Source organism: Neocloeon triangulifer, unplaced genomic scaffold (assembly GCF_031216515.1).
Source record: "Neocloeon triangulifer isolate White Clay Creek 2 clone unplaced genomic scaffold, ASM3121651v1 ptg000001l, whole genome shotgun sequence".
NCBI lineage: Eukaryota > Metazoa > Arthropoda > Insecta > Ephemeroptera > Baetidae > Neocloeon > Neocloeon triangulifer.
Window position 1 is genome coordinate 3509623 of NW_026775544.1, and position 23919 is coordinate 3533541.

The 23919-nt window shown below is 37.2% G+C and overlaps 2 protein-coding genes across 20 annotated transcripts in view; one reads left to right on the forward strand and one right to left on the reverse strand.

The window, feature by feature from the left end:
• LOC132200598 (zinc finger protein Xfin-like) overlaps window positions 1–23919 on the forward strand; it is an 83886-nt gene that overhangs the window by 6097 nt on the left and 53870 nt on the right. For both annotated transcript variants that reach the window (XR_009442169.1, XM_059626230.1), the window contains exon 2: window positions 10223–10275. Coding sequence is in view for 1 of the 2 variants with exons in the window: in XM_059626230.1 (XP_059482213.1) it covers window positions 10223–10275 (53 nt within the window). In the remaining variant the exon portion in view is untranslated. The remainder of the gene's footprint in view (window positions 1–10222; window positions 10276–23919) is intronic.
• LOC132200486 (collagen alpha-1(I) chain-like) lies at window positions 3798–22213 on the reverse strand. Of its 18 annotated transcripts, XM_059626037.1 has the most exons (69): window positions 22056–22213; window positions 16383–16581; window positions 15922–16215; window positions 15564–15668; window positions 15445–15489; window positions 15256–15300; window positions 15141–15200; window positions 15048–15083; window positions 14944–14997; window positions 14787–14858; window positions 14691–14726; window positions 14567–14629; window positions 14383–14454; window positions 14266–14319; window positions 13996–14049; window positions 13844–13906; window positions 13614–13649; window positions 13485–13547; window positions 13187–13267; window positions 13095–13130; window positions 12780–12905; window positions 12642–12677; window positions 12524–12586; window positions 12052–12078; window positions 11956–11991; window positions 11785–11838; window positions 11672–11698; window positions 11568–11603; window positions 11468–11503; window positions 11334–11378; window positions 11014–11067; window positions 10892–10936; window positions 10763–10822; window positions 10639–10698; window positions 10534–10581; window positions 10426–10476; window positions 10312–10368; window positions 10199–10255; window positions 10087–10143; window positions 9972–10028; window positions 9855–9911; window positions 9743–9799; window positions 9616–9672; window positions 9509–9559; window positions 9378–9416; window positions 9184–9228; window positions 9075–9113; window positions 8742–8798; window positions 8614–8676; window positions 8481–8561; window positions 8333–8422; window positions 8221–8283; window positions 8096–8167; window positions 7891–7926; window positions 7722–7775; window positions 7403–7432; window positions 7180–7209; window positions 7041–7118; window positions 6936–6962; window positions 6838–6879; window positions 6729–6794; window positions 6489–6533; window positions 6312–6344; window positions 6221–6259; window positions 6093–6137; window positions 5897–5956; window positions 5798–5845; window positions 5603–5698; window positions 3798–5515 (listed from the first exon to the last, which is right to left on the reverse strand). In XM_059626037.1, exons 1-69 carry the CDS (start codon window positions 22080–22082, stop codon window positions 4050–4052), a joined length of 5493 nt encoding a protein of 1830 aa, XP_059482020.1. In that variant the 5' UTR covers window positions 22083–22213; the 3' UTR covers window positions 3798–4049. The 18 variants fall into 18 exon arrangements, with proteins under 18 accessions (XP_059482020.1, XP_059481969.1, XP_059481995.1 ...); XM_059625986.1 differs by having other exon boundaries at window positions 10534–10698; window positions 16392–16581; XM_059626012.1 differs by having other exon boundaries at window positions 10534–10698; window positions 15564–15641.

The window sequence follows — 23919 nt, forward strand, 5'->3', positions numbered from 1 at the left end:
CCAACAAACCAAATCCCTGGACGCACTTTCTTTCTTCCTCTCTTTTGTTCATACTTTTAACCACATATATTAACTTGATGACCCAAGGCTTTCGTCTGAATGAATTTTACGTTTAATTGGCCGATTGTGAGAAGACAGGCGACCCTCGAGGCCTCAGAATTTGAATATTTCCCAGCAGAAGCGATAACGCTCTGGCCGCCACTGAGATTTGCACCTTGGTGCAACAATGACCTTTCGAGGTTGCATATCCTGTGCGCGGATTACCCACTCGGATGCTAATAAATGGTCAACCGCCTCTTGCGGGAGGACATCAAGGATGGTTCTAATTGCGATCTAGCGTCTCTCTTTGTTATTGTTTTGTAGGAGAGCGAATCGCAACTATGGGTGACTCGTAAAGCGGCCTTGTCATACACTAATTGAGCAAGAAGCGTTTGCCACGCATAATATGATGCGTAAAGAAATTACCACCAATATAAATAAAGCAAAACTTGAATCATTTCAGAGAAGTTCTTGTGCAAAAATAGCTAAAAAGAACATATTAAAGGGGAATTTTTATTTTAATTAAAATAACTATTGCAGGAAGAAATATAGATGTTCAATCAATTAATTTTGATAAGGTGAGTTGTTTAACAAGTCTCTCAGTATTTTTTTAAATTTTATTTTTCATGATTTTGGAAAAAAAAAATTTAAATATTAAATACTCTTAAGGCACAACTTCATGGTATTTTGTTCATAAATCGAGGGTCATGGAGCTTATTCCTAAAATATGCGATAAATTTACAAATTCTCGGGACGGCCCATATTACAATTTTCTCCCACATAACGACATTGAAGCCTCAAAGCACGTCATGGCACGTCTTTATTATTATACAATGTTTATCCCCGCGACCGTCACCAATTGGGTCAAAGAGATGCATCTCTCTCATAAGAAAATCTCACACGTCGCGGCGCTATTTGCCGGCGCTTCCTACACAAGTCCCATACAAGGGTTGGTGAATGGCGGCTCTTACATAATTAAATCGGTTGTTTGCAAACTGACCCAATACCGGGTGCCTACACGTAGCTCACTTGCAGGGTCAGGTTTTGTGGACCTGCCCCCTTTGGGTGGAACGATCTCTGCGTTCTTTTACTCTTGAAAAAATAGTGATTGAAGAATTACATTAAATCCAAGTAGAACAAGCTGCAATTATTTGTTTCGCAGTGAGTTTCAGCCTCGCAGGCAAAATACACACAAACGTCTCAAATCGGAAATTCCAACCGTGATGCAACCTCTCTTTCTCCCAATGTTTGATCTGCGCTGCGATTCGGAGCGGATGGGAGTTGACGCAACAGGAAAATTTACCTTTTATGTAACTAATTAAAGAGAAAATTTTACTGATAATGGAAGTGTCTCAAATGCTGAAAGAAGTGCGAGTTGTTAGCAACTCGCTTATATGTGCTAATGACGTGAACCGCAGGGATGAGCAAAATGCACTGGTCTTGTCTAAAGCCCCGGAAAGACCCTATCAGCGCCGCGAGATCTACACAGGCGAAAAGTAAAAGTGCATGCGTTGTATAACAGTGTCCACTCCTTTTTTCGGTTTCACGAGACACGCAACACTTTTACTTGACTTGTGTGTTCCACTGGCCGACTATAGCAAGCAAGCTTTAAAACTTATGGCCGAAAGAAAAAAAAAATCGTTATATTGAGTAAGATTATTCACTGGGAAAACCGAATTGTGAAAATGAGTTGCCGAAAGACAAGGTTGAAACAGTTATAATTATGAAATGTATTCAACTTGAAAGGATGATTAAAATCAGAAGTTCTAAATTAAATAATTGTAAAGGGACATTATTTTAAAGCTTTTATTTTTGCCTGAGAAATTCGGTGGAATTTTTTGGGTTAATAAATAAGGTTTGAAGAGATGATGGAGCGTTACATAGTCTTTCCAAGAACTCTCCGCGTATTATACACGGTGTTTACGTTAACGCCGACCGTCGCATCTCTCAGAAAGGCGCGTCAACTCTTCCATGGAGTTCAAGGTTGCCGGCGTGTGATTCATGAATTAAGAAAGCATCACGCTGAGCCGCGCCGCCGTCTCGGCACTTTCGATTTCAACTCGCCATAAGCAGGCATGTTAAATTAAAATAAAACGCGCGCCGCCAAGTAGTACAATAAAAGGATATCTGGTTTAATTAAACAGCAAGCAGAACTAGCAACCCACAGCTTGCTTGTTTATGTGTAGGTGAAAATATGACCTGGCCCACTTTATCACGTTGGGTAAAAAATTAGAAATGAAATTTATCGTTGAAAAATCTATATAAGCTAGGAAAAAAATAAATTCATTAAAATGTTATTCATTTTCAAAATTTATTCTTTTCTGTGGACTGATTATGGCGTTCATGATAAAATGAAGCACTCGGTGGTTAAATTTAATTTAATTGTGCTTATGTAAATTTTAATTTTGTTTGAGCAATACTGTGTACGCTGTAACAACAGCTTTTATCTATTTAAATCTTAATATAAAGAAACCATCTGAATTTTATTTTAGCAAGTTACTCAAGGGCACAAAAATATTTTGCAATATTCATCTGACCAATTTTCGATTAAAATTAAAAGAAACTAAAACAATTGAAGTAATAAACTAACTTTATTTTAAATTATGAGCTTTAAGTATTGATTAAAATTAAATACTTCAATCAGGGACAACTAATTTAAAATCTTAATTTGTACGTCTAGAAAATTCATTTCATAATGTCTGCAACTCTAAATATAACTTTCAAAGTTTGCCACCAAATTAATATCTATCTTGCTACGATTTTGAAAGAGCTTTTTTTTTTAAATTTCACCCTAGTCCATCTAGGATTTCAAAACAATTTTGTTTCTTTGGTCCCGGTCTCAATTTGTCAAAATTTTCTCACAAGCCCATTGTGGGTTTTACAAGAAAAATTAGCAGAATGTATTATTGTCTAACGTGAAATGCATTTGGTGACAAGTCCATTAAAAGAACAAGAGGATATAATTCTAAGTGAGTGTGACAATGGCCGCATCAGGAACATAATTTGTTTGCATATACACCTCCAACTGCAGCTCCAGAGAATAACAATAATGTGCCGCCAGCGCACGTGAGAGAGTTCAACGCACGCATTGCATAACCTTTCACTTTTACTCGCCTGCGTACGCTAATGGCTGGTGGGAATAATCGCTTTAATGTGCATTGAGGCCCTGGCAAAAAGGTGCAAGTTATTGAATTTGGTTCGGTTTTGCGCTTCAGTGGGTCTCTATGCGAATTCTGCAGGTGATTCGATTCATGCACACCATAATGATAATTCATGGTCAGCTGGAGTGCATTTTTTGTTTTCTTCCAAGTCTGGTGTGACCGACCGGATTCGCTATTGTTGCAGGTTCTACGCCCGCGAAAAGAGCGACCCACACACACACACGAACGCAACCCTGAGAAAGATTTTCTAGCCGCGAACTGAACTTGCGTGCATTATTATCATTTTCTTGCTTTAAACGCGGGACAATGCCTTTGGGTTAATTAGCATGTTGCGGCACTTTGTTCAAAAGGGCCTTGTGCAAGTTTATAAGTGCGCACATGCATGAAGAGATTCGTCCAATAATTACAAATAAAGGAAATGCACTTGCACCAGGTTTAAATTAATTAATCATCTTTGTATATCAATTTCCACTCTCTGTTTCAAGGGTGAGAAAGTCTTCAAGGAAGATTATAGATATTGCACAAGGCCAATTTTCTAAAACTTTTATTTTGTTAAATGCTTAGGTATCACATTTAAAAAAATGATAGGTAAAAGCATGTTAGTAAATGCTAGAAATTTTTTATTGGCAGATTGTTCGTTTAAACATAATTTTTTTTGTCATTCTGCAGATAATTCAATCCAAATTTCACATCAGTTACGGCTTATGGCAAAATAAATAAATTAACCCTTTCAGCAGTGTTGAATTTAAGTATAACACAATTTGGCACACAAATCCACAAAATTTGAGTTCCCATTAAAATCTCACTGGCTGTTTAAGAACTACCCTCCACCGTTCCATTTCCTTTTGTTTAAGACTTAATCACTTTTGAACTTTCAACTTCCTTTTTGATTTGGACCATGGCAGTTTCAAGGGCTCGCAGAGCTCTTGTGCGTCCTACTGGCTGGAATGATGTCTCCAGATGAGCTTGCTCGAGGATTTTCTTCAAACTCTCGTTGGAAGCGTCGAGCAGGGATCTTCCGTAGCCATTTCTCCTCCTACTAGCAGCACACTGCGCGCAAGCTTGGCCAGGGGGCGCTCCGACTGGGTAGAGGACGGGGTAAATTTGAGCAGGGGTTCCCTCTTTGTCAGGGCAGTACGGGTAGAAAATGACGGGGATGTATCCAGCCTGAGGGGGTGCACTTGGCTGCGAAGGTGGTCCACTTGGATGGCTTCCGCCTTGACCAGGGAACGGATGAACTTGAGGTGGTTGCTGAGGATAACCACCTCCGCTTCCAGGTCGTTGAGGATAGCCACCAGGCTGTTGAGGCTGCTGAGGGTAGCCACCTCCAGGTTGTTGTGGTTGTGAGGGATAACCACCTCCGGGCTGCTGTGGTTGCGAAGGGTATCCACCTCCAGGTTGTTGGGGTTGTCCCCCACCAGGCTGCTGCGGTTGCGAAGGATAACCACCTCCTGGCTGTTGCGGCTGTGAAGGATAACCACCTCCAGGTTGCTGTGGTTGCGAAGGGTATCCTCCTCCAGGCTGCTGTGGTTGCGAAGGGTATCCACCTCCAGGTTGTTGGGGTTGTCCCCCACCAGGCTGCTGTGGTTGCGAAGGATAACCACCTCCTGGCTGTTGCGGCTGTGAAGGATAACCACCTCCAGGTTGCTGTGGTTGCGAAGGGTATCCTCCTCCAGGCTGCTGTGGTTGCGAAGGGTATCCTCCTCCAGGTTGTTGGGGTTCACCAGGCTGCTGTGGTTGCGAAGGATAACCACCTCCAGGTTGTTGGGGTTGTCCGCCACCAGGTTGCTGCGGTTGCGAAGGGTATCCACCTCCAGGCTGTTGGGGTTGTCCCCCACCAGGCTGCTGTGGTTGCGAAGGATAACCACCTCCTGGCTGTTGCGGCTGTGAAGGATAACCTCCTCCAGGCTGTTGCGGCTGTGAAGGATATCCACCTCCTGGCTGTTCAGGTTGTGAAGGATATCCACCTCCAGGTTGCTGAGGTTGTCCGCCACCAGGTTGCTGTGGTTGCGAAGGATAACCACCTCCTGGCTGTTGCGGCTGTGAAGGATAACCACCTCCAGGCTGTTGCGGCTGTGAAGGATATCCACCTCCAGGTTGTTGCGGCTGTCCGCCACTTGGCTGCTGAGGATAACCACTGCCGGGCTCGTTAGGGATCTGACCTTCTGGTTCCTGTGGGTATCCGCCGCCAGGCTGCTGAGGATAGACCCCTCCTGGCTGTTGTGGTTGACCACCTCCTGGTCGCTCCAAGTTTTCTACATCAGGTTGCTGAGGACCTTGCGGGTATCCGCTTCCTGGTTGCTGTGGTTGTCCACCTATAAGATAATTTCAGTTGTTTGAAATAATTTATAAAATAAAAAATAATTAAAATTTTCTGAAAAAAGTTTGGTTTATTAAATTACCTGGATAGCCCTGACCACCATGCCCTCCCTGGCCACCGTCTCCTCCTTGACCGGGCTGACCTCCTTGTCCACCTTGACCTCCTGTACCTGGTTGTCCTAGAAAAAATTGAATAAATTTTAAATATTCAAATAAAAAAGATAATCATTCAAATAGTTTTCACTTCATTTTTTTGAATTTTTATTATGCTCGCATACCTGGGTATCCACCATCCCCTCCTTGCCCTGGTTGTGAGGGTTGGCCACCTAGTTAATAAAATTTAGCATCTTGCTTCAATCTTAAAACTTTATTATTACCAGTTTGCGGTCCTTGAGGGTAGCCACCATTACTACCAGATCCTCCTTGTCCACCTTGTCCTGTAAAAAACATAGTAAGAATTTTTCAATTTTCAATATTTAATCTTTAATCACATTTTCCTGTAGGATCAAAACAGAGACTTAGAAGCTTAATTAATTTATGTTGGAATCCGAAAGAAAATTAATTATTACTTACCGCCTGAGCCAGGTGAGCCTGGAGTTCCGGGTGTTCCAGGTGTACCTATTTTAACAAATCAAGTTTATTTTTTCATACTTAAATGATCAGAAATAAATTTTCAGTGTCAATAATTTAAATAATCTCACCAGGTGTTCCTGGTTGTCCTTGTGAGCCGGGATATCCCCCTGTTATAAATTTAAATTAGATATTGATTTTAATTTTGAAACTAATGTTTACCTTGAGGGCCCGTAGGGTATCCACCAGGAGATCCTGAAAATGAATTTTTATTTAAAAACTATTTCAGAATGTTTATTTTATTTTGTGATAAACGACTTTAAATTGAGCAGCGTGGACCTATTATTTTGACGCTACAAAACAACGCTTCATCAAGATGATAAGATTATTATTGTTTACCTCCTTGGCCACCTTGTCCTCCTTGCCCTCCAGATCCTGGCGATCCTGTTTATATACATTACGTATTAATTGAAATATGTATAATTGACAAAATTTAACGCAATTGATGTCATTATTCTACGCTTGAAATTAAAAAATTCCAAATTTTTTTTTATAAATGATCAAGATTTTTAGCATTTTTCCGTATTTTAAAATTGCTCTGAATTATTTTATTAAACTGAAACATCCCCCAATTTTTACCTGGACCAGCTGGGTATTCTGTTACGCCTTCACCAGGATATCCACCTTGTCCACCTATCACAGAAACTTTGATAAAAATAACAAAATTATTACTAAGAGAATTAAATACCATCCCCGCCCTGACCTCCTGATCCTGGAGAACCTGGTGACCCTAAATTAGATATTGTAAAAAATCTTTGAAATTTAATTGCGCTTCTAATAAAATACCTGGTGTTCCCGGTGTTCCTGGTGTTCCTGCAAGATAACAAATATTTTTAAGTAATTGATCATCATCAATATGATAATGAGTAACTTAAACTGTTAACTACATACCTGGTCCACCTGGTTGTCCTCCCTGTGGGTATCCACCTTGACCGCCTTGTCCTCCTGTACCCGGTGTTCCAGGCGTGCCTTATGGTCAAGAATTCATTATTATGATAAACAACCACTTTTAGTGAAGTTTATTATCTACCTGGTGTGCCAGGCTGTCCAGGATATCCACCTGCAAAATTAAATTATATTAGTTACCATAATTTACATTACTGGCTCTGCGGGAAATTATAGTCCCACTTTAATAGGTTATGCAACTTGGACTACACGAGAGTCGAGCCAGTTGCATACTCCCCGCAAACCTTTATAGTTTAATTAATACTAGGAAATGGGTTAAGATTTTCAATTAAATAAAAATTAATTACCTTGAGGTCCTGTAGGTTGGCCAGGATAGCCTGCAAAATTAATTGATTCATTACTTGCAGAAAAAAGTTGTGATTTCATAAATTTGAATCATAAAAATTCATGTAACAAATAATTTAAGTAAAAATTAACTCAATCATACAAAAAAAAAGAGACAAAATTGGATGTTGCCTTTTGCACCCCCTTAAAGGAGCACAGGCCTACAATACTAGCTGTCTAATGTCTTGGCCAGACCCTTAAAAAATTTTATTTTTAATAAAATATAAAAAATTATATTTTATGAAAAACTTGAAAATGTCAATATATAATTTTTTTATCTACCTCCTTGTCCACCATTTCCTCCTTGTCCCCCTGAACCAGGTTGTCCGGGTGTGCCTGAAAGTGCAATAAATAAATGAAATAAACAGCACCTAGATCAAATTTTTTTAATAGCAAAGAACTAAGAACGCAGTTTTTTTTTTATTAATTTTATAAAAACAGTAATATTCACCTGGTGTTCCAGGAGTTCCGGGGGTTCCGGGCGTGCCTTAGCAAGAAATCAAATTATTAGTTTGAGAAATACAATGTGCATATTTTTCTAAAAATAATTAGTTGACGGTTTTAGACCAAACCAGAAAACCTTTGCAAATCTCATAAGTTAGAATTTATTCCAAAAATATTGTGCCAGTAAAATATTTAAACCAAAGGATTGTCACCTGGTGAGCCAGGATACCCTCCTTGTCCATTTTGTCCTCCTTGACCACCAGTTCCAGATCCACCAGGGGAACCTTAAATTAAAATTATGTAAATTTTATGGGGTTAAAAACTTTTTTGCAAATACCTGGTGATCCACCTTGCCCACCATGTCCTCCTTGTCCACCTGTGCCAGGTGTGCCAGGAGATCCTAGTTAAAAGATATTAATATTTTTATTTGTCATGATTTTTTTTATTACCAGGGTAACCACCCTGACCGGCAGTTCCGCCTTGTCCGCCCTGACCGCCGGTTCCAGGGGTACCGGGAGTTCCAGGAGTACCAGGTGTGCCTAAAATTTTTAAGTTCATGAATAAAATGTGATCAAACGAAAATGGGAAATTCAGTACCTGGTGAACCAGGATATCCGCCTTGTCCGGCAGTTCCACTCTGTCCGCCAGTTCCGGGGGTGCCGGGAGTCCCAGGTGTTCCTAAGATTAAAAATTAATATACAAACTTAAATATACTGTGCAAATTCAGTACCTGGTGAGCCAGGGTATCCGCCCTGACCGGCAGTTCCGCCTTGCCCGCCTTGCCCGCCGCTACCTGGAATTTAAAATAAACATGTTATAATATTAATAAGGCTCAAAAAGAGTGATCAGAAATTATACCTGGTTGGCCAGGATATCCTCCTTGAGGACGCTGTCCACCTTGACCACCAGTTCCACCTGGAATCGCAATAAAAGATAATTTAGTTGCCAAATTATTAAGCAAATGGAATAAATGGTTTATTTTTTAAAATTTATATATAATCTTATGGAATCTAACAATTTTCATTACTACCATAAAAAAATTCTAGTTAAAATTTCTCTTTTTGAGATCTAGTATTAAAATAATAATTTTTTAAGTTTTTGTGGTGTTCCATGAAGCAAATAAATTTCCTCGATATTTTTTTTCCTGGTAATTTGCTTAAAAATCAAAATTGTAAAAAAAAATAACTTTACCTTGTCCACCCGATCCTGCTCCGCCAGCACCTCCAGAGCCTGTGTGGAAAAATTAAAAATTGTACTTAATACAAATTAAACAAACTGAGGTGCGAGAATAGCTATGTACCAGGTTTGGTGCCAGGTTTAGAAGCTCCACCTTGGCCTCCAGTGCCTATGAATTATTCCGATTTTTAAATGACAAAAAATTTAGTTTATTTTTTTTTTATAATGGTGATGTTTTATTTATATTTATTTAATTTATTTAGAATGATTATTTTGGGTGTTAATTAATTTCCACAGGCAGTTAATGAAAACAAGTACCTCCAGTACATGATCCTTGTCCAGAATTCTGGGTGGATCCTACAATGCACATGTTACAGTTAGCACACCACACAAACATTATATATTACTATATTGTAAAAATGCAACAAAATAATGTACACAAAAAATACCTTTATCCTTGTCACCAGTTACCGAGCCATGGGTTGCAAAATGGCTCGATCCTAAATTTCAGGCACATTTTACTTTGAACATGCATTTTTTTTTTTCAATTCAATACCTTTGTCCGTTTCTTTGTGGCCACTTGCCGAGCCGTGGCCACTGAAATGAGTGGAACCTAAAATAAATTCAAAACAAACGCGTTACATGCAACATGCAAATCATCATTCACTAATGCGTGGCGCTACCTTTGTCTTTATCTTTGTGCACACTGACAGAGCCGCTGCCAATGAAGTGGTTCGAGCCTAAAAATTCATTTGTCCCTACAATAACATTTTTTTAAATTGGCCTTTCAAGTACCTTTGTCTTTATCTTTGTGCCCATGTACTGAACTGCCACCACTGATGTGGCTAGAGCCTATAAAAATTTATTTAATTGTATAATACAACAGATTAAAAAAAGTTTCAATTAAAGTACCTTTGTCTTTATCCTTATTTGCTTGAAATGAATTTTGAGCGTGAAAATGGCTGCATTCTAAAAATTTGTGAATAAGTATTTAAAAAGTTCCCACCTTTTTCGTAAAAATTAATACCCTTGTCTTTTTCTTTGTGGCCACCAAACGAGCTACTTCCAGATACATGACTTGTCCCTATTGCAATTAAATTTTTTTGTTACAAATGGTCATGTTGTGCTAAATTTAATACCCTTGTCTTTATCTTTGTTTGCAGAAAAGTTATTTTGGACTGCAAAGCTGCTGGTTCCTGAGCAAAGCAATAGTTTGGTGAGTACAGTCTTCAATTCCGCATTTAGAAATTACCTTTATCTTTATCCTTATTTGCATTGAAAGAACTTTGGCTATTAAAATTGCTCTCTCCTGAAATTCAGCATCGTTACAACAAAAGGCTTTTAAATTATCACACAATTTAATCACCTTTATTATTGGAGGCGGTGATTGAATTTTGAGCGTTATAATTACTGCTTCCTACGTGCAAACAAAAATTTTATATTTTTCAAAAGATAGAAGGTTTTTTATTCAAACCTTTGTCTTTGCCGGAAAATGAACTCTGAGAGTTGAAATTACTTCCACCTTTTGTTTGAAAAAATTTTAAAATAAATTGATTTTTAAATATTTGTATTTTTAAACCGTTATCATTTGAGCTTGAAAATGAGCTCTGGCTATTCAGATTAGTGTTGCTACTGCCTTCTGAAAGAAAATTACTGCATTTCACACTTTCCCCGTCATAAATTTATATTTTTACAAGCAGCACCTTTGTGTTTTTCTGACGAACTCGTAAACGAGCTCTCGCCGTGGACGTTGGAGGCCACACCTAGTTTATGAAAGTCAAATTAGCATCAAACAAAGGGATTCCTCGCCTAGAGTGCGAATAAATGTGTACCTTTATCTCCCGAGATGGATCCGTGGCTAGAAAAGCTAGTCGAACCTAAACGTGTAAAGAATGACAAAATAAAACTCGGTCAGAGCGAGCCAAAAGTTTTATCAACATAATGAGCAACTGACCTTTGGTCAAGTGATCCTGATAGGACGCGCTCGCCTCAAAGTCATAACTTTTGCCTGGGTGCATCCACGTGTTAGTATACGTAACAAACAATTATTGACAATCACAAAAAATCACATAAAAAATCAATAACCATGCACATTAGCAACGCAGTCACGTTAGGTCAATATTTACAATCTTGATTTTTAATTTCATGCCATGATGTTTTCGTTTAAAGGTGAATCAGCACATACAATTTATTTACAGGTCACGCAGTTTTATGCTCATGCTCCATGCTGCTCTCATTTATATTGTGTTAATCGATTGGAAATTTGAAACTCACCTCCGTGTCCACCACTACCTGCAGTTCCCGGTGTACCAGGGGTGCCTAAAACAAGTAAATTATTTGTTAATTTTTTCATAATTTAAAATGTTTATTTTTAATAATTTACACAACTAATTTAAAAAATAATTTACCTGGTGTTCCAGCAGTTCCAGGTGTGCCGGGGCTGCCTGAAACATTTAAATTTCGCGTTTAATTTTTTTTATTTTATTCATATTTCAACAAAAAAATTACCTGGTGTTCCAGCAGTTCCAGGTGTGCCTGCGGTTCCTAAAAGGAAATTTAAAAAAAAAATTAAATGAATATCAATAATTCATTTGAATTGCATTTTCAAATACCTGGAGTTCCAGGTCTTCCAGGGGTTCCTAAAATTTTGTTAAAAAGTTTTATGAAATATATATTCACATATAATTGAAACCGAAATTTCACCTAGAACTTAAATTCATATTACCTGGAGTACCAGGGTATCCGCCGCCACCTCCAGAGCCTCCACTTCCAGCTGTACCTAGAATTCAAAAATTGAAAATTAGCACTTGTGCTTAAACATAAAGTATTTATTTTTTCTCTTTAATTATAATTTCTTGCTTAAAGCTTGGCTAAATCTTAATAATATTATACTTGCCTCCATGTCCGCCTGATCCTGGTGTTCCAGGTGTTCCTTAAAAAATTGATTTATGTTTTAATTTTACTTCAGAGGAGATTTAAATTGATGTAATACCTGGTGTTCCGGGTTGTCCTGGTGAGCCTGAAAAATATGAAAAAAAAAATTATAAATGAAACTTATTGCTAGCAAGATCTACATTTAAATACATACTTTACTCCACTTTACAACCTTAACTGACGTTCTTAAAGTAAGTAAATGATTTGATTTTTTAAATGGACTTAAAAAAACTCTAAGAATTTATAAAACTCTAGTGATCAAGTCAACCTCTAGAGCGTCCATAGTCATAATACTAAGTAAGATATGTTTTTGGCAGCTTCATTTTGCACTCGTAACGCAAGCCCTATTATAATGTGCATTTGCATCATAATAATTTTTTATACTGCCTCTTTCTGAGAGAATAATTATATATATTTTTATAATTAGCAACCAAAGCTCCATTTATAATTATGATAGTAAAATAATACATAGTTAATAATAATTTGAATTACAAGGGGAATATTTAAAAAAAAATGTGTTAAAAAATCACCTCCTTGACCACCATGACCGCCTGAGCCGCCAGTACCTGGTGTCCCTGGAGTGCCAGGAGTGCCTTAAAATTAAAAAAATTAGTTTTTTATCATAAAATAAAAATTTCATGTAAGTACCAGGAGTTCCAGGTCTACCGGGTGTGCCGGGTGAACCTGTAGCATTGAAAATAAGTTGTTATTCTGTGCTACAAGGCCAATTTTAAAATTAATCAAGAGGTTTTTTGTTAATGAGAATTTATCTGATCAAATAGTTACCCTGCGATCCTGGGTAACCGCCGCTGCCTCCTGACCCACCGCTTCCAGCACCACCAGAACCGCCTCCTTGTCCACCATGACCTCCCGAGCCGCCTGTTCCTGGTGTTCCTGGAGTTCCGGGGGTGCCTTTAAATTTTTTATTATCACTCGAAATTATTCAAAATATTCCACTTAAAATATAAAAACTTATAAAAAACTAATTAAAAAGATTGTTTTCAATATAATTTGTATGTGTTTTTAAAATTGAAGAAGATTAGTAATGCTTATAAAAATGATTTAATTCTCATTTAAGAATTCAAATCAGTAAAAAATTACCTGGTGTTCCAGGTCTTCCTGGTGTGCCAGGGGAACCTATTCAAAATTGAAATTAAATTTAATAGAAAATTACGGACGGCCTAAAAATTTACCTTGTGAACCGGGATAGCCTCCACTTCCTCCCGAACCACCTGATCCAGCTCCACCAGAACCTCCGGCGCCACCAGCAGATCCTAAATTAAATTTTTATCAAGCAACTGGAAAATAAAATATTTACAAATAATATCGACCATTTTCATTTTGTCAATATTCTCATGATGCCACTCTGTCCAATAACACGATATTAAGCAAATTTAATATTAACTGATAGAACTGAACAAGTGAAAGAATTTACTTCAAAAGATAATAGTGCGTAAATGTTTGGAATTGATTGAAAAAAAGTAGTCATACCTCCTTGTCCTCCATTACCTCCTGAGCCACCTGTTCCTGGTGTCCCTGGAGTTCCAGGAGTGCCTTACAGGAAAATAAATTTTATTTTTCATTACATGAATATTATATAATTTATTTAAAATGAAATACCTGGAGTTCCTGGCCTACCAGGTGTGCCTGGCGAACCTGCAGCATTTAAATTTGATTAAATAACAACGTTTAATTGCGCCAATTTAAAAGAGGAATAATATATTTTTATAAAAGAAAAATAACAAAGCTGCTTATTTACTGCCACTCAAAAGGATACATCAGCAGTTACTATGCCCTGATACCAAATTTTTAAAATGGCTATTTTTGAATTGGAATGGAATAATTTTGACCTTGTGATCCTGGGTAGCCGCCGCTACCGCCTGAGCCACCGCTTCCTGCACCACCAGATCCGCCTAGATAAACAAAAAAAATTATTAATATTAGCGAGTACAAATTAATATTTGTTAATAAAATACAAAAAAAAATAAGCTTTTCTGCTCACCTCCTTGTCCACCGTGACCTCCTGAGCCGCCTGTTCCTGGTGTTCCAGGGGTTCCTTTGATTGAAAATAGAGAAATTTTAATCTAATTTGCCTCTTTCATCACCAGAAAAATTTCAAAATCCCAAGAAAACGTCAAGTGTTATGTGAAATTTTTCTGAGGTTGCCTTTTCCATTGAAGTAAATTAAGTTTGAAGACATTTTACATTTATAGTTATTGAGAGAGGGAAAAGCTGGTTTAAATACAATTTTATCATTTGATTTTTAAATTACCTGGAGTTCCGGGTCTGCCGGGTGTACCTGGAGTTCCTGGAGATCCTGGCGAGCCTATTTAAGTCAATTGATTACAATTGGATTATAAATTAGAATTTATATGTAAAAATACAATACCTTGTGATCCTGGATAACCTCCACTTCCACCAGATCCACCTGATCCGCTCCCTCCTCCACCTCCTGCAGTTCCTAATGTGTAAAAATATAGATTATTATTTTGCAAATATTTAACTAGCATAATTATAATATATAAATAGATATAATTTGTTAGATTGATGGTTTGAAGAGCAAAAAAACTTACCTCCATGTCCACCAGAACCTCCAGAGCCGCCTGTTCCCGGTGTTCCTGGAGTTCCAGGTGTTCCTTTTCAGGATGAAGAAAAATATTAATAAACGATTATCAGTGAAAGCATCAATTAAAATACCAGGTGTGCCGGGTCTGCCAGGAGTTCCTGGTGAGCCTACAAATTGAAGGAAAAAAATTGGCAGTGGATTTTTTATTTCACAAAATTTGGCACTACCTTGCGATCCTGGGTAGCCACCACTTCCACCTGATCCGCTTCCACCTCCACTTCCTGCACCACCAGCAGAACCTGATTTAAATTAAATATTTTTTAGAGTTAATTAAAAAATAACAATTAACATTAATTTGGTTTTAAAAAAAAATCAGTAGCTTACCTCCTTGTCCTCCAGAGCCACCTGTTCCGGGTTTTCCTGGAGTTCCTGGTGTACCTTATAAATAAAATGTAATTTTTCGAGAAAAAAATTGCGTAGAAAAATACCTGGTGTACCTGGCCTACCGGGGGTTCCTGGAGATCCTAATCAAGGAAGAATTTATGAAGAAAAATTGATTGAAATAATTTTGAATGCTATACCTTGTGAGCCGGGATAGCCTCCACTTCCACCTGAGCCGCCTGCTCCTCCTGATCCACTTCCTTAATTTTTATTTGATTTTACTATTTATCTAAAAAAAGTAATTTTGATCATTACCTCCGCTGCCTCCTGAGCCACCACTACCTGCAGTGCCGGGTTTGCCTGAAATTTAAATTTTCGTTTTTTGTCATTATTTGGATGAGTTCATGTATGGGGCATAGTTGCCCTAAATTCGAACCCAATAAACATTTCTTGAACCTAAAATGCATTATAAATTTTATTTAAAATGCACGTTTGAAATTTTACCTGGAGTCCCTGGTGTGCCTGGTGTTCCTGGTCGACCAGGAGTGCCTAAAGTTTATTTAATTAGACATAAATAATTTATTTTCAATTTTATTTAATTCATATTATGCAAGAAAAATTACCTGGAGTTCCTGGGGTGCCGGCGGTTCCGGGAGTTCCCGGTTTGCCTCCTGAGCCTGGTTTAGGTGGTCCTTGAGGACCTGCGTTCGGGTCGTAACCAGGTGACCCTGTTAAAAAAACTGGACTGAGCTAGTGGAAACATGCGAGCCATCCAATTGGCACAACGCACTGTTTCAGTTTATATCAAAATTTATGATTTCCAGATTAAAATTTTGTGATTTAAACTCTCCATGTTGAGAGCAACTCATGCTTCAGATTTAGAATAAGGTTTAAAATTCAGTTTAATTGAGACAAAACGTTTAACAAGTGAGGTGCACCAATTGCAAAGCTCAGGGTGCGCCAATCAGGTGGACCCTTCACCTGGCAGGGTGCCCCCGGGGCCGGTGCCGCAGCCCTTGGGGAAGTGGGCCTGTTCGTAAGGAATGGTTTCCATTTCGTATTCGTCAGTGGTTCCAGGCTTCGGGCGCCAAACCTCGACTGGCTTTCCCGGGATGATCACTCGGAATCCCCAAGCGTCGGCAACGTAGTGAGTGGCTCGGGGTTGGCCGTTGGGGTCAACGTAGCCGTAGCACCCGTAGGTGACTCCGTCGGGGCCGCGAACTTCGTGGTGGAACTGTCCGTTTGGACCCACGTCGTAGCCGTAAACATATTGAGCTGAAAATTTTCAAAGTTGAAAATTATTTTTTAATTTTAAATTTTTCTAAGATTAATAAAACTACAGGGTTTAATAATTAATTTAAAAAAAATTAGATTTCACCGTTGGTCCCACTAATCTCTCGCTACTTAGTCGCTACGGGGATAATTCAAAAAATAATTCCAACCGCATTTACTGTTTTCACAATCTTGTTCGTGGTACTGATTTTTGTCTTTGTCTTGGATGTCCACTATCACGTCCTTTCGGCTGAAAAGATCTTGGTGGTGGCTATGAGTGTTGGGGTTGATGGACTTATCAATTCGATGAATCTTCGATACCCTGGCCACTCGTGCGAGAGAGATGTCAGCCAGGAAGGCGAACGCCACCTGAAACAAATTCGCAGAATATTTTTTAATAAAAATATTTTTTTTTAATGATTAATAAAAAACATAGCGTTACCAATTAATCCAGGGTTTATTTTAAGAAACAGAAGCTTCTTAGTAAAATTACAATAATTTTGAAGCTCAATAAATTTAAAAGACAAAGTTTTAAATATTATAAATTTATTGCAGTTTAAACAATTGCAATGATTAAAAAAAGGTTTAACCAAGCTTTTTGTTAAAGGCATCAAATCGCTGTTATAATCAAAAAAATTTGATTCATATCAATTTGAATTGCCTTTAAATTTATTTTTTCAATCTTTCCAACCCCCCAATTTGACCATAAGTATAGTCTTCAAATATATAGTAATAAATCAATGGCTAAATTTATCTCCTTTTTGAGTTGTCAAATTCAAAATCCGTCCAAAAGTTTTCGCCCAAACATTTAAGGTTACTTATTTTAATTGTTACAGTTTTGGAGCAACGTAATTATTACCTGCCATCACTTTATGAATAATGAATATTTATTTAAAACTCAAGTTCACTTATTTATTGCTCTGCTTTCGGCGCTCGTACTTACTTGCAGCGTAATAAAAATTGGCCTTGGCAATGACCGGTCTTTTTTTGGCCACTTGAACCCCTGCGCCGCCAAAACAGGTCTTTTAAAATTAAAACGCCCAGGCGAAATTCAAACACGGTCCTCCCCAGATCATTATCGAGAGAAATTTACGATCTTATTGTCGTTGAAATAAAACCTCCTCTTATTACACATTTTTTTATTGCACCCAGCCAGACGAGTTTGTCTCTCTCGGCCGCTTTGCGGTCGGTCTGATTAATGGAGTGCACATACACGCGGCACGTGGTTTCTCTGTGTGTGTGATGCAGTATAGAAAAGCAGCCGGTGCATTTGTATACAGTCATGCTCGCGGGGTCAGTGCCAAGCGGGTAACTAGGTTATTTGCATGCATCGCTCTCTTCACTTTCGATGCGCGAGGAATTTAATTTAACGAAAGTGAAGGCACTTCTGCCAGAGATTAAATTATAAAACACCTTACGTTTTAGCTCACAAGTGCGAAATCGTAGCCGACTTTCTAAAACTCGGCCTACCTTAAATTCCGGGCAGTTAAAATTGTAAAATACTGCGCAGGTGATGGCACCCTGCTCCCCAAGTTCCAAAATTATTGGCAAATCTTGTTTGCGCGAGTTGAAGTCTCCGCCGGTTTATGGCGAAAAAATATCAAATTTAATGAACAGTGGGTTTTTCTCTTGGCCTCGTATGATTCACGATTAATGCCATTTGCATTGGCAATTTACGGCCCCAATCCCAGTTCGATCACGTTTCGGAGGCTAATTAGACTGGAGGAGATGAAATAGTTGTTAGACAGGTGCGCTACCTTTCCAAATGCTTTTATGACTTCATTTATTACACGAGTTTAAAGTTCATCGCTTATTCGTTTAATTTTGTTTGAGATTTATTAAGGAAATTTTTCTTATTTTGACGTACTGTGAAAGGTTAAAAACTAAGCCAATTTAAATGCACTTAAAATCCACTTTCAGATGCACTGCTTTGACTTTCAAGACCGTCTGCAGCGACAGAAGACATAAGAAGTTTGTCAAAACGAGAAAGATAAGCGTGAAATGCAGCTGCAGTACATTGGAACGTGGCCTTAAAAGCTTTTAGTTAATTAAGAGACGTGATTAAAATAAAATTTAATGCGTCCACTCCAAAGAAAACGATGAATGAACAAATTTTTAAAATTTTTTTTAATTCGCTCTTTTTTGGTTACAAAATATGTAAGAATTTGTAAATGAATGTTAAAACCTCAATACACTTTCAGTTAATTTAACAACTAAAATTTTTGCCAATTTCAAGCAGCATTGGATTAAAGCAAAGCGGCTCACTGTTTATTCAAGCAATCTAAATCCAATTTTTTTTTTTTTTTTTTTTATCAGAACACTACTTAAAAATTAGTTGAAAATTTTTTTGTTGTTGAATAATAATTAAGGAATTAAAACAAAATATCGTGAATTATGAAATGTGTCAATGTGAAAAGAGAGTATACAATTATTATGAAATACAAAAAAGAAATTTTCTAAATTTCGTTTAAATCTATTCGAACCTTTAAAATTTATTTATTTATTTTAATATAAATTGAAAAAACAAAAAATTGGCGTGATTATATTCTTATTTTGAATCAATAAAGCCTCATTGCGTGCCTATACATATGCAAATTTCAGGTATTCATGTTTTAAGTACCGGTTATCAGCGTTTAGACCTCTTGAAAATGTTCAATGTGCAAATAAATACTCGCTTAACATTAAATTTTATTATTTGTAGCTCGAGTTCATTGACCAGGAACGGCAAGTTGGCGATTTTCACGTGTGTCCCTGTGGTAGTCGCTCGGTTGGCACGTCGTGGGCATTATTTATTGCAACCGTCATAAACAGCCGCGGCCAAAAAGCGTCCCGCGGGGCCGAATTGCGCTCCGGTCAGTTGATGGGCGGCCTCTTTTCGTTTCAATTAAAACGATTTGACTCTCTGAAAAATTGCCCTTCAGAGCTGAGATTGGCAAACAAACAAATCCGTCGCCCACCTGCAGCCCTTTGCTCCTTATTATGGATGGAATGTCGCACGGCCCAACCAAAATAAAAACCCAAGGAAAAATTCGCGAGTGCAGAATTATGGTCGTTTGCGACGACGCCTCTTTTTTCGCGTTTGCCAATTGAGATTGCGGAGAGACAGGGCTGGAATCTCAATTATGATTTGTGCACGTCTTCCTGCTCGAAAGAGTGAGTGACATTTGAATGGGAGAAGGAGAAATTTATTTCATTTGGCACTCTTTTAGTTTTATTACAGTCAGCTGGGACCATTTGAAAAAAATACAAATGTTCAAAACGTGTGTAAATACAATAGAGATTTTTTGGAAAGGTGCCAAGTAAATTCAAATTTATATTAGACAGTGAAGCTAATCAATTTATTTTGGAGTTAAAAAATGTTTTTTTTCTTCAATAATAATTTGCACATGATTTTAAATTTTGTAGGTTATGTGATTATTTAACTGTTCTGATATTTTATCTAATTGGTAGCGATTGGTAGTTATAAACCTTTTTACTAGATTTTTATTAATAAAAATTTCCTTTTTTATACTCTCTCCGCTAATCTCCAGACAGAACCCTTTCGTTTTCAACAATAGAGATTCAAACTTATTTCTCTTAAAACCCCAACATAGACTTTTATGACGTGTTAAGGAGGTTAATTCCGCCATAATTTACAGAATTACGAAAAATATCTGTACAATATGTAGCCAGAAATTTGCATTTAAATAGAAAAATGAAGCGGTCCATCACAAGCCAAAGTGCAGTTTCGCGCTGCTTTCTTCTTGATATCAAATTCGCTACGGTTATTCGCATTCCTGAATGCGTAATAATGGAAAGAAAGCTTTCGCCGGCGTTAATTATTGCCGCGGTCCAACAGAGAATAGAAGGACGGACCAATATGGCATATTTTCGGCGGCACCTCAATGGTCCTCATTGTATTTTAAGATAAAGCCGCACGCCTCCAGGTGAGAGTTGCGGTGACGCCGGCGCGATTCGGCGTCTCTCTTTCCATCTCCTGCAATTAACCCTCATTTCAAAGTTGCGCAACGCGTGTCTGCATAATATCGGCGCGCCCCGCGTGCAACTTAAACTGGCTGAGCTGCAAATTCAAACAACGCTTGACGTAAGCGAAGGGCGCGATTTTGCATTTCACAGACGGCAGTTGTTTATTCTCTTGTTGCGAAAATTATTGCATGACATTATTTGATTGACAATGAGATACTTGAATAAACATTCATCCTTAATTTGAAACGTTGGAATGAAATAATGAGACACTGATTGGGATTAATTTCAGGAGTTTGTCTCGTAGAAGAAAGAAAGAAACACATCAAGGCTATGCACACCAAATGGTAGGTGTCCAAAATCAATTTATTTTAGTCATATTTTTGGAAGCAATTAAAATTTAAAATCAGTTTAAAGCTATAGCAATAGAAAAAATTATTTAAAAACTTAAAAATTCACAAAAATAGAATTTTTGAAATATATAGCCGTTTCAAAAGGGTTTCTATTTGAATTCCAATTTAATTGAAAAAAATTTTGACGGAAGAATTGTAAAAATGGCGAGAGGAATAGGTTGGAATTAGACTCAATTTTTTTTTAGCAATTTATGATATTTATTTTATGATTTTTATTTAATTCCATTATAATTGTAATTTTATTGTTAAAAAAATCTTTTAACTTTTTCATAAAAACTGAAATAAATAATATATTTTAAATTTACACTCTTATACACCTGATTATTGTAAAAAAGCAACAGCCTTGGTGGCCAAATTTGATTTATGGCCTTTTTTACAAACCGCAAATATTAATAATTCTCAACCGTTTAATCTGAAGGAATAAAACTCGTTACATTTGAAATGATAAAGTCACTTTGAGTGTCTCGCACTTCATAAAACCAGCACTCTGGCGTTTTATTTTATATACTCAAACGTCAAGTGCAATTATAAAATCGGCTCGTAAAGTCGTCTTCAAAGGAGCGGAATAAAACGGTGGCCCTTTTCAAACAAACATCATTTCGTGATTAAGTAACTTGTAAAAGGTCGATTGATACAAACTCGAAATCAGAGACGAGCGTTAAATTCCAAAAGAGATGCACCTGTCATTGATTTTGAGCTGACGTCCGTGCAGTTGCATAAGGAAGACTGACAAAAAATAAGACGCTAAATCTTGACAGCGACATTTGTTCTTCGGTTCGCTTTACAAAGTGACTATTAATTTCTATCTGTGGTCACACGAATTTTCAGTGTCGAAGAATACGTTCAGAAAAAGTAATAAAAATAGCTTTGCGTTTATTTTTGGCGTGTGTTTAGAATTGTTAATTTTGTTTGCGAATTTTATTCGCGACTTAGCAGCAAGGCTAATGAACTTGTTAGCAGCCTTTAAGGAATAAATACTAGAAAAGTAGCAAGTTAGCGTTAGCAACACAAAATTTAGTAAGTTGTGTTGAAATTTAAATCTTTTCAGTTGTAGTAAAACAAATCAAGATGTAAGATAATTACGTTTTTTTCTAATTTGATGTGAAAATAGAGGCGTTAGATTATTTTTACATTTTTACCCAAATCTCACTTAATTTTTGAAGAATATGTAAGTATTAATGTATTTTTTAATAGATCTAGTTTATTTTCATGAAAGAAATTTTGCACAAAAAAAGGTATTGTTATAAATTACATAATGCGTAATGGAATTGCAGTGCAAAGAACATTTTCCTAGAATCTTTTTAGTTTAAGAAATTCATTTATATCTTAAATGAAATTATATTAATTTATTGATTTCCAAAATCGCTGAAATACTCAAAATTTTATTTTATTTTCTTTCATGCAAAATATTCATTTTTATGATTAAGAGATTTAAGTTCTTTTGAAAATAAATATTGCGGTACTCACAACTAGAATCGGCCCAGAAAGCCGCATTTTGGCTTTGGCGGGTCCTGGTGCGGGTCGTTAGGTTTCCAACGGACGCACTGAGAATAGAAAAATTCGCCAGCCAGGTGACAGATGAATAGGCATCAAAGTGGTCGGTGACCAGAGTTTTGGCCCCTTTTATAACCCTCGATTCCCTCACCTCTTGGGCCGGTCCCCTCCTCCGATGCTGAGGAGTGCAAGACGGCGGACGTACGGACGCCCACAGCGAGATCCGAGCACCATAGAAGCTTCGAGCGGGTAGATTTTTGCACACACACGCTCACTCTCATCCATCTCTCAACTCTGGACCGCGCTCTCATTGTGTTTAAGGATGACATGCATTGTAACGTCTCAGTACAACCAAAATTATCTTCACATGTTATTTATCCATCTTTAATTTTGATTAATTTTTGTGGAGTTTATTATTTGAAAATTTATTGAATTTCTTTACTAGCCTCATTTTAATTTATGAACTGAAAGCGTTTTATTATACGGAAAAGTTTTCAGACTGGAAGGTATTAATATTTTTTTTATGTTGAACTAAAACCTTCTTGTAAATTTAAAAAAACCCTATAAATTTCTTAAATTATTAAAATAATTCACCCTTCCCAAAAAAGCAACATTAATTTTAAGATATAGACTCGTCTAAATAATTTTGATATGCGTGGAAGTAACAAAAGACTATATAATAGGAAAAAAACTTTCCCACTGGCTACAGTCTGTGCAATTAATTACCAAGAAAGGGCAACTAAGCTATGATTTAGCTTTAAAGTCATTGGTACTTATATAATTTTCTCAAAAACCTGATTTGTACATTTTCTCTTCCATTAAAACATTGACAAAATTCAGGTGGATATTAAGATATGATTTATATATTTGCTTACATTTTACAAAATATTTTTTATAAGAAGGAGAAACTGATCGAATCGATCAATATTTTTACAGACATGAATTATTTACTATTTATATTTTAAATTGAAAGCAGAAGCTTTAAATTATTTTCCACTTTCTAAACAGCTGCCAGTCAGGTTGGTAAAATATCTGATTCTGGCTACCAGTTATAGTAAAATGTTCACGCACCTCATATTCCTCATATTCTTTGCGGCCTGGATAGAAGCAACTATAAATAGTTGTTGCTAATTGATGCTCTTAAGCGTGCTGCGGTTGGAACAAATTTTCCAATCACCTCATTCCATCGCCTGTGATAATTATGACGCCTGTTGAACAATATAAGGTCGAGGCAAAAATTATTCAAGAAAATATCAATAAAATTCCTCGCATTAAAAGTTTGTGTCGCTTCATTAACTGCCGTGTAGTTTATGTCTTGGACTAGTTTATTATGGGGAGGACAATAATTTTCATCGCGTTACGTAAGGCGATGGAGACATTCAAGATATTTGCGCAGCTTGAGGTTTTAATTATTTATCGACTCGAAGATCTTAAATCTCTTCCAATGACACGCGGAGAGGAAAGTGAAGGCAGAATTTATTTCACTTTCATCAATTATTTCATAAATCGGGCTGTCAATGCACCGGGAAGAAGCGCACTTTCAGTCAGACAATGTGGTATTAAAATATGAAAAATCCTCCGCGACTGGCAAGTTAAGTCGGAGTGTAATTAGCCTCTCTTTGTATTTGTGCGTGTGTGTTTTCTATTGGCACGGTATGATCTGTTGTTTCTTGCGCCTCTCCGCTCGAATATCAATGAGTCCTTGTCAAACACGCTGTCTAATTTGCATTGCATCAATAATAGAAGGAAAGCCAATTATGAACAGTGACATACTGAATGGAAGAAAAATCCGTTACAATCATAGATAATTTTTTATTTAAATAAAAAATTTTCCTAG

Bases quoted from the DNA above. Each gene is read 5' to 3' on its own strand.
- LOC132200486 (XM_059625977.1), bottom strand. From the start codon at position 22,082: ATGCGGCTTTCTGGGCCGATTCTAGTT. The intron at 10,699-10,762 runs GTGCTGCTTGTA...ATTTTCTTTCAG, and splicing joins TTCGTCAGAAAAACACAAAG to AAGGCAGTAGCAACACTAAT. The intron at 10,256-10,311 runs GTAATTTCTAAA...TGCTTTGCTCAG, and splicing joins AAATAAGGATAAAGATAAAG to GAACCAGCAGCTTTGCAGTC.